The sequence below is a fragment of the Scomber japonicus genome, chromosome 23 (genome assembly GCF_027409825.1).
Source record: "Scomber japonicus isolate fScoJap1 chromosome 23, fScoJap1.pri, whole genome shotgun sequence".
Lineage (NCBI taxonomy): Eukaryota > Metazoa > Chordata > Actinopteri > Scombriformes > Scombridae > Scomber > Scomber japonicus.
Window position 1 is genome coordinate 18,794,842 of NC_070600.1, and position 9,858 is coordinate 18,804,699.

The following is a 9,858-nucleotide window of genomic DNA, read 5'->3' on the forward strand; positions in this document are numbered from 1 at the left end:
GTTAAAAGTTGTTTTTTTTGGTGTGTATGTGTGTGTGTGTGTGTGTGTGTGTGTGTGTGTGTGTCCTGTTTTTGGAGAAACGTGAACTCTTTTTTACCTTCTATATTGTAGCAAGAAAAGATTTTCTATCTTGTAGGTTTAGCAATAACACACATTCTTCAGTTTTACATTTCACCACCAAATTGATGATCTGATTCATACACAAGTTTATGGGATCGGTGCAAATGTAAATCGTTGTAAAGCAAAATGGGTCTTATGCACTGGAAGGCAGCTTCTGAGTCTAAATCTATCCTCTGTGCCATTTAAAGAGATTATTGATTCACAGGTGGCATGTACAATTAATGTGCAATAATAGCGGATACTGACTAACTTTGTAAGCTACTCCCAACTGAGATTTATCCAGAAAATATATGTTACCTAAGGGATTTTAACAAGGCTCACGTTCATCCTCGGAAATGTTAACTGTGTCCTATTCCCGACAAACAGAATGTCACCAATTTTCATTTGAACAGAGTTGGAATTAAATCAAAATATGGTAGAATTATGTTTATTTTTCAAACGTGTCTATTAAATAGTTTATGACGAGATCAGATTTAACATAGTTTTATTGTTCCTTTTAAATATTACGTATTCTTTCTAAGACGTGCAGATTATTATTTAAAATCTATTCATTGTATAAACAGCTGAATACTAGCACATAGTCCATGTGGATCTGTTCCTTGTGTTTCTGTTTTGACAATCATTGTGAACAGCGATGAGACTGTGTGGGATGTTTTACCTTTTTCTTTCCTTTTCTCCGCCTGTTGGAAAAAAACAAACAAGCTTCTCTCTAATATCCCAGTACCAAGTGTAAGTTTATTTTACTGTCATCTCCATCTTTGGTGCTTAGAGCTTTTCATTGTGGCGTCTTTGCACTGTCCTTCCCAGAGATTACTTCTCAGTTGATCTTTGTGTTACTGATACTCTCTTGTGTTGATTCTGTATCCTTTTCTTTTCTTTGTTCGTTCAATTTATCCCAAACAGACTCTAAACATCACTTCTTGTATGCCAGGTGATGTTATTTTTCCCCCAAGAGAGAACAACTAAGTGGTATTTTCATGAAAATGTTGCAGATAATTACTTTAAAATTGCATCAGAGATTTATTGAGAGACAGTGAGGGCTTCATTTTCACATTTAATGTGTTCTGAACAATTGCATCTAATTACTAAGTCCAGCAGAGCAAAATTATCCTATCATAATACGTGACACGCTGCCAAACATTTCCTAAAAAAACTGTTAGCGCTGAGATCTACTAAATGGTATTAGGTGACCACTGCGCTCAGGTTTTATAGGAGGAGTCCCATCACTGGATATTTAAAATGTTTGTGTCCCTCATTCACACTCTAAGCAGAAATCTCAATACAACAGATCCCTTTTTGTATCTTTCAATCACAGGTACTCTTTCTTAATTGATTGACTTGCATTTTTGAAGCTGATGGTCCTGTGCTTACCGTAAAAAAGAAAAAAAAAATACAACAAATTGTTGATATGCAATTGTTATACATACTATATTTGTATAAATAAATCTATGTGCTTGTGTACAGTGATCACGTTGTCAACTCTTCCTTCATATCTCCTGCTGCATCTTTATGGTATCATTAAAGGGCGACAAATTGTATGTGAATAGCCAAAACCAACTATGAATTGATCCTATTTACAGGTGTTGTGTGAGTATCCAAAGCCTCATATATATTATTCCTCTGCGTAGACCTCTATTGTTTTCCAGTTTAATTATTAAAAACATGCTAAGGAGCTACAGCATTGAAACTGGAGGGCATATTTCTTTGCTCTTAAGATTACAGTCACAGTAGCTGGTAAGAAAAATATAGAAACCTTTCCACTTTATTTGACTAGGAGCAATTAAAAACTCAGGAATGTATTCGTTATATACTGAATTTGCAAAGAAGTACATAAAAAAAAAGATTTTAAAAACATACAGATGGTTTGATCAGGGTCATGGACAGGATTTTAGGATTTTAGATTTCCCCCTAGCTGAGTAAAGCCTGGAGCAGATGTTGCCAGTGTGCACCGCAGGGGGGTCTCTAAGTCTGTCCAACTGCCTGGGTTTCTTGGACCCTGGTGTACCTGCTTGTAGGTCTAGTTTACTTTGATTCTGTTTGTTGACCTAGATTTAGTGCAATTTAAATATATCTGCTCCAAAAAATACTATAATAATATTCATTGTGTATGTGTTTTTCATTGTTGAATGTAAACTGTAATCAAGTTGATAAAAGCTATTAATTTCTGGATTTCAGTCACCTATAGGATAATTACTATATTTGCATGTAGCGTAAATAAAGACTTTGATATAGAATTTACTCATTTTACAGTAAACCTGTGGTGTGTTCTGTAATTATAACAATCACATAATAGATTGCCACTAATTACCTTTCAGTGATCTAATTGAAGCTTCAGAAGGTGCAGTAGTTACACCTTGTGGACTGAAATCAACCTCTGAAGGTTTATCCATGTTTTTAGTCTTAGTAGCAGAAAGTCAATGGCCTTTGTTAGCTCAATACAAAGAGCAGACACTGAAACTAATAAAGAGACTCTTGTAAATGGAAGGTGTTAAACTCAAAGGGTGACAGCAGAAGCACAAAGCAGTGTTGTTTCTTCACTGGCAATGTGTTGTCCGCGGTGTTTTGTGCAATAAAATCTCTGTTAGAGCTATATTCTCCACCAAATAGCCACTTCTGCGGCAAATGATCACAGCCTGAAGTGACAGAACTCAAGACTGAAGGTGACGTTTAATGCAGGTGAGAAATAGCTCACCCATGTCCACGGCTGTTAATCAGGTAAACATCACAGCAAGGAGAGCTGAATACAACACCCCCCCCCCCCACCATCGCCACCATCTTTTATGATAACAAAAGGCTCGGGTCTGATTCCACAGAGTTGAGGCAAAGATGAAGTAGCTGCATAAATATTACGGTCTGACTCCCACAGTAACACTTTTTATTATATCAGGGGTGTGAAAACAGATTTCATTGCAATTTTGATTTCTTTCACAATCTTCTATTTACACCACTGTGCCTTGAAAAAGCACTGAGCAAACTGTGTGTTAACACTTCTTACTTGTCATGCCTCTTAGAATAATATCACATGAGCTGCACCTTATGACAGTGTGGTCATATGTTAGTATGCTGCTTTCTCATCCAAAAACTAAGACCCTGTTAACTGCTCAGGGTTCATCCCGATTGACCAGATCAGAGGAAGTGATAGACGGTGGAAGGATGCATATTTTTTTCTTTTCTTCATTACAATACACAATATACTTTATTGTCCAGCTTAGGGAAATTTGTCCTGGACTCAGCAACTGTGCCATAAATGCCTTGACAGCCACAATGACAACAGATAAAACATTACCAGCCATACCATCCCAACAACAATTACATAACAGTATTGCACTATTATACTTTATTGGATATACAAACATACTGGATTCATTACATTCATCTGGCAGACATACATGCACACAAAGACATAATGAATTCATAAGCATGCAATTTCACCCCAAGCTGGAAGAGATGGAAGGAGAAAAAAATAAATAAGTTTTTAAGATGAAAGAAAAGGACATGTCACAAATATACTAAATTATAGGTATCCATCCTAACCTCACAAGACTTGACACAAACATACATTTTGTTTTTCTAGATGACTCAACGAGAGTAGCAGATAAACAACAAATGTGCTTATGAATTATAAACTGTCTCCTGAGAAGGCTTTCAGGTTGTTGTTGAGGTCAGATATCTGCGTGTGAGCTGTCTTAAGCATGTCATTATGTGAGGGAGAAGCTGTGAGAAATACAAGTAATGTTTCTATAAATGAGAAAGTCTGTGGCCTGCTTTTAAATCCTAACCCCTCATATTATGTTTGGAGACATTAAAGTTTTGTAGAAAGGGAGAGAGAGATTCTAGAAAGGATGTTATGTTTTACTTCATGTGGATTTTATGAGAGCACAATGGGAATCACCTCATTTCATCACTAAAAAAGAGGCATATTTGACCATACATGGATATGATAGAAAGAAGGTTGATAGTTTTAGTGTTAAAAGTTTCATACCCACAATAGTTAAAGTGTTCAATCTTTGCCTCCTCTTGACAATGTTGTCTAAATGCATATGAGAAGATACCAGCAGCAAGATAAATCCCCAGTGTTATGATGATTAAATTAAGATTGATCATCAATATATTCAAAACTTCAGGAGTTTAAATCAAAATGACTTTGCTGATGGAAACATAAAGGCTGGTGATGGATATATTTTTTTTAGCAATGCTGATGGTGCAGATCCACAAAGTTTACCTACATTATATCATCTTGTTTTTTTAATCCTTAGACAGCTGTTCAACATCACAGACTTTGCCCGAGGGTAAGTTTAACTCTCCAAAGACCTCAGTTAAACATCCATTTCATAATCAGTATTCCTCTCAGGTATGTAAAAATGCAGGGAAGGCCTTCAATAGAAATCATGTCAGAATTATCAAACAAGCCCTTTAAAATGTATTGTTAAAATCTACAGCAACACAGAAGGTAAATATGACAAGTGATGATGTAGGAAATAGAAGAAACACCTCTCTCTAGTGGTCGTACACGGTACTACAGTAATGGCTGTGCTGGCCTTGTAGTCATGCTATTACACTGATAATGAATTCAGAAGATTATATTGGTTATTTATGTCCATTCTCAGTCAAGATTAAAATTTAAATGACTAGATAATAAAAAATATAATTGTTCAATCTTCAATTTCCCTGTTTTGACATTAAAAACCTTGATGTGAAGTCTCAGTGGGTTTTTGTGTTGACACTCCGGGCTCAGTAAGTGAGCGATTTATGAATCACAACCGAAAGTGTAGCCATGGAAAATGACATCAGTGACATTTGGAGTGTTGTACACAGCCGTGGAGGTTAGTGTAATACAAGCCGCTGCTGGAATGCCCACTATGCCTCACAGTACTCGGACAGAGAGAGCCGGAGCATGTGGGACTGTGCTAGCATGTGCCTGTGGACAGTGTTACCAACCTACAGTTGTTTCTATTTCCAATTTCCAGACAATTGTTTCATAATGGAAATGATTTACACAAGACTATTTTGCACCCTGCTCACTGATTCCCAAATGGCTAACATGTAAATTGTATATTGCACCTAAACTAGATTTCCTCAAGTACACATATATTTTTACTTGAGTATTTCTATTAGATGCTACTTTATATTTCTACTCCTTTTCATTTTAGAGGGAAATTTCCTTAACAGGTTAAGATTTTACATGCAAAAAATACACTTATGGAAAACTTATTGAATCATTAACCAGCATTAATCTTAGCTATATGTAACTAATAAACTGGACACTGGGTGTATGATTAGTATATTAAATATGACACAGTTTCCCTGAATTAAATTTCCCAGTAGGATATAAAAGGTAACATACAAATTGCTCAGTGTTTACCAGCAACATATATATACTGGGGTCAACATATTTTAATGATAATAATACGAAAATCAGTGCTGCAGTATAACATTATAATACTGACATATTAAGTTTGTTCTACCTGCAGCATTTTTTTTTTACTTCTGATATGTTATTCTAAGTATTGTGAGGTTGTGAATATTTCCTCCATAGCTACAGACCAGGAATAGCAACAGCAGAAAAAAGGTTTTAGGTCTCACTGTCATCAACAATGCAGCCAACAATAAAGAACACAGAGCTCAAGGCTAGAGAGTAAAATGATGGTATAGTGAATATATTGCGTGAGATGAATCATAAAGTACAAAAGTACATAGAGCAGCAGAACTGGGTGAGATTTTCTTTCCCTTTATTTGTAATTTAACTAAGACAAAGCACATTCGAGGAAAAAGAAGATATTAAAGGAATGGAAATATAGTTGAAGGAGTACAGAATGTATTTTTTCATTGTATGTATTAGGATTAATGAATGTGTCCCTGTTCAGTACCTAAACTATAACTAAAAAAAGTACCAATTCCTTATAGCATGACCTTTGGCTTTGATCAAAGACATGATGCAGTATGACACACGTCCTTCCCCCTTTAGTCACACAATAAGCACAATTAGAGGCCATTTGTTCTCAACTACGGTGTTGATGGTATAATCAAGGGTGTTAATGATGACTCACATTTGGTAGGAAAGAACAAACAGGTACACACACACACACACACCCACACTGCTGCCTGCCTCCCCCTAAACACACTTCAAGGCACATCAAAGCACAAAGAGAGACTACAATATAATTAAACTCACTGCAGCATTTTTAATTTTTTACTCTATTTATATTTTTCCCATGTTTGACTCGGTTCTCTGGTGCAGAAAAACTGATGTTTATCGGAGACAAAATGCCCTTTTACACCGCTGTAATGGCTCGTGTGCAGTAGGCTACAAGAGCGATAATGGCAGTGTCAGATGATTAATGATATCAGCTGACCTCTATCAGTTTCTAATGTGATCTCCACACCTTGTTAGCTGGAGACAGTCTAGCCTGTTCAGAACAATCCTTGCTTGAGACAGTTTTGTCACATAAATAATAACCCCTGTTTTTTTTACTTCTTTGGACTCATATTTATGGAAATGCGCAGGGAACTGTAATCTGAAATGATTTAGTCAATGTCATATTAAAATACAGTCACTTCTTTTTCGGTGTTATCTTTAAAGAGCTTCAAACTATGATTAATCTGTGTTATAATGATGCAATTGCTCTCACTATTAAATACATGTTACTTTGACTGTTAACCTTGCTTTGCCAAATACAGCTTTTTATGTTCCTTCTTTTTTTATGTTTCTGATGGAGTTTTTGTTTAGTTTCATGGTCATAGCATGGTCACATTTGTTAGGGTAAAAAAGCAACCAACTTTAGTGTCCATTTTAGTTATATTTTTTTATCCATCATGTCAGAAAATTTTAGCACCTACATTGAATGGCTAATTAATGAGATATCTGGACACATGGTGGTGAAGAAGAAGAAGAATAAGAAGAGCTTCAAAAGAATCAAATGCTCAAACTTTTATACAAAACAGTGAAATATTTAATGGTCATAACAACATGGAAAGTAGGAAATAACAACATTAAGTCAGCAACAGTACATTAACTGTTATAATTAAATATGTCTGGGTATAATAGCATGTATAGAATAAATGGGAATTTACATTACATATTTACAATTTCATGTACAATATAAAAAGCTGCTTGTTTCTTGGCACTGTTCCTCCTTCAGGTTTGCAGATAACTAGTTCTTATCGCTACTTGTTGCGAATGCAGCTGCTGTTCGGTAAAGCACGGCACCTGACTTGTGGCAATATATCCTTGTCGAAGCGAGATTTCCTTCACAGGACGTGATAGACGGGCCTGGTCCCGGGACTCTCCGGTGTGCATGGCTGCGATTCGGAGCTGCCGGGGGAGAAGGTGGCCATGTCTCTCAGAGCCACTGGTCCACAGCTGGACTCCACTGAGGACAGACGGTCCACGATGCTGGAGAGACACTCCAGACTTGAAGCTCCGACTGCTTTGTTGCCATAACTCTCTGATAAGAAGGAGGGAAAGAAGGAGATCAGTCCTGACTTCAATAAAGTGATGACTTCAGTTGATATAATGCTTCATATGCTTGATTAAATTTGACTTGGAGACAAAAAATAAGTGAAGAAAGGATGTTTTTTACTCCTACAGGACACCCAGAACCACACTGAAACATACAATTTTGACTGCATATTCGTATCAGGCTGCTGTTTCTGTCAAAAGAACTTACCATTCTTTGCATATGAATAGCTGTTGCTGTAGTTTGCATTCAGTTGTTGCCACACTGGACTGTTGCTGTCAGCCTGGAAGAACATGAGAAATCAGATTTACCCTTGAATTTTTATATACTGCAGACAGAAATGATGTTTTGTGTTTGTTTGCATAAATATATGTTGGATAGCAAGAGGCAGGAGAATGTGCAAAAAAAACACCCCAAAAACACAACCAATGCCCTTCATGATATTCTAGACAGGCTAATAAATCCTGAATTCCAAAGTTATGGGGTTCTTTATTTCACATCCACCTTAAAGCCAAAGTGGCAGTCTGCCCGGCTCTGAGCGTGGCAAATCGATTGTATCAGTGGAAGCAACACCAGTTTGTGCAAGATGACACTTTCTCCTTGTAAAGCTGCAGAAAATCCTGGCAGTGGTGCAGAACATGCAGTCAGGATGGAATGCAGAAAAGCACCCAGTTTTTCCTGCCAGACTTCAGTAAGGTGGATTTAGTTTGGTTTATTAGGGCTATAAAGTGTCCGGTGGTGGGAAAGCCATTACTCCATCCAGCATTGTAAGTTCTTTTGTATTAGTTGATACACTGTCACCTACAGATTGCTGTTGTTGTGGAAAAACTAATTTAACCTGACCTGTAATAACAAGCATCACACGCGGATGACAAGAAAGTGTTTTTCAGACTTTCAATTTAATGCAATAATGAATGTATTAAATAATTATAGGGAAATATGACATGCACGGAAAAGCATGGTAATTGAGGACTTGGGGCAAAACAAGCTTATTTGATTAATGGGTTTCTAAGTTGGAAATCCACGCTGTTTTGACATGGAAAAACCCTACATTGTAATGAGACATGGCAACAGTGCACTGGCTTAAATACTAGACTTGGAAGAGACATTGGTGAACAATAAAGTTCTTTTCAGGTAAAGTTTCTACAAGATGAAGTCCTGCCTAGCATGCAGCAGAGTCTTCATTTCTTTTAGTGATGAGTTATTGGTTTTACAGCCACAGCCAGGAGCTGGAAGACTCTGCACAACCAGATGTTTGCATGACAAGGTTGAACATGTGGATCAGAGGGCTTACCATGCCATCAGAGCAGCTGGACAACGGGCTTGGGGGTTCCGAGCTGCTTTCTCCAGGTAGGCCGTAGTAGTTTTCCACCTGCTCTCGAAGCAGATCCTGCAGGCTCTCAATGTACTGGATGGCATTGCGAAGGATCTCCACCTTGGGCAGGCGCTGGCTGGGGTTGGCTGAGGTGCAGCGCCTCAAAGCTTCGAAAGCATGGTTGACCTTCTTCAGCCGTCGGCGCTCACGCATGGTGGCAGCCCGTCTTCGGTCCACAAAGCTGGACTTGCGTTTGCAGGCTTTGCAGGCCCACTGGAGGCAATGTCCCGGCTGGTGAGGGGCTCCGGGGATCCTGACGTGCTCATCTTCATCTGAGCCGGTGAGCTCCGCTCCGGGGCCAAACTCCAGGCTGTCTGGAGATGAAGCACACGCTCTGTCGTAGTAGACCTGGGACGGTGAGAAGACATCCATGGCTTGTTGAAGAAAGGAGACTGAATGGATGTAGAGATGGGCACAAAGAAAGGAAGGAGGGTAGAGGAGTGGGGTGAGAGAGAGGCAACCTCTGAGTGATATGAGGGGTCTGTTGCCCCAGGCCCCCCTTATATGCCCTGAGGCCAGAGCCTAGGGCCCACATTGGCCAGATCTAATTACCATGGCCCATTGGCCCAGCCAGAAGGCAGGCTGGGGTTAGTTCAGCTCCCTCCCTGCCCCATCCCAACCCGCTGCCTCTCACCCCCCAGTACCCTGCAGAGTTTCCCACATCTGCACTTACTGGTGTTTTCCCACTCATCACCACTCTCTCCTTCCAACAACTATTCTGCTACACAAGGCCATGATGAATACAATGCTTGGGAATGTTTCAGGAGAGTGGATAAACATTAGCCGCTTTAACCACTAAGTGGATGTGTTTTTTAAAAAGTCACAAGCGATTCATTTTTCTTGATTTATCTATAACTGGCCTGCCGTCATTGTGTCAAAGCTGACAATGAAAGTGACACTCAGCTA

General features: G+C 38.6%; 1 protein-coding gene across 1 annotated transcript; it reads right to left on the reverse strand.

Annotated features, from left to right (window-relative positions):
- Positions 1-7,120: 7,120 nt before the first annotated feature.
- myf5 (myogenic factor 5) lies at positions 7,121-9,359 on the reverse strand. The gene is made up of 3 exons (XM_053313866.1): positions 8,872-9,359; positions 7,788-7,860; positions 7,121-7,565 (listed from the first exon to the last, which is right to left on the reverse strand). The coding sequence occupies exons 1-3, from the start codon at positions 9,322-9,324 to the stop codon at positions 7,369-7,371; spliced, it is 723 nt and encodes a 240-aa protein (XP_053169841.1). The 5' UTR covers positions 9,325-9,359; the 3' UTR covers positions 7,121-7,368.
- Between the last annotated feature and the right edge of the window lie 499 nt (positions 9,360-9,858).

What these genes read in the sequence shown, in the direction of transcription:
- myf5 (XM_053313866.1), bottom strand. Translation starts at nt 9,324, where the DNA reads ATGGATGTCTTCTCACCGTCCCAGGTCTACTACGACAGAGCGTGTGCT. An exon ending in CCAGCTGCTCTGATGGCATG is followed by an intron (nt 7,861 to 8,871) that starts GTAAGCCCTCTG and finishes ATGTTCTTCCAG; the next exon opens with GCTGACAGCAACAGTCCAGT. An exon ending in CTATTCATATGCAAAGAATG is followed by an intron (nt 7,566 to 7,787) that starts GTAAGTTCTTTT and finishes CCTTCTTATCAG; the next exon opens with AGAGTTATGGCAACAAAGCA.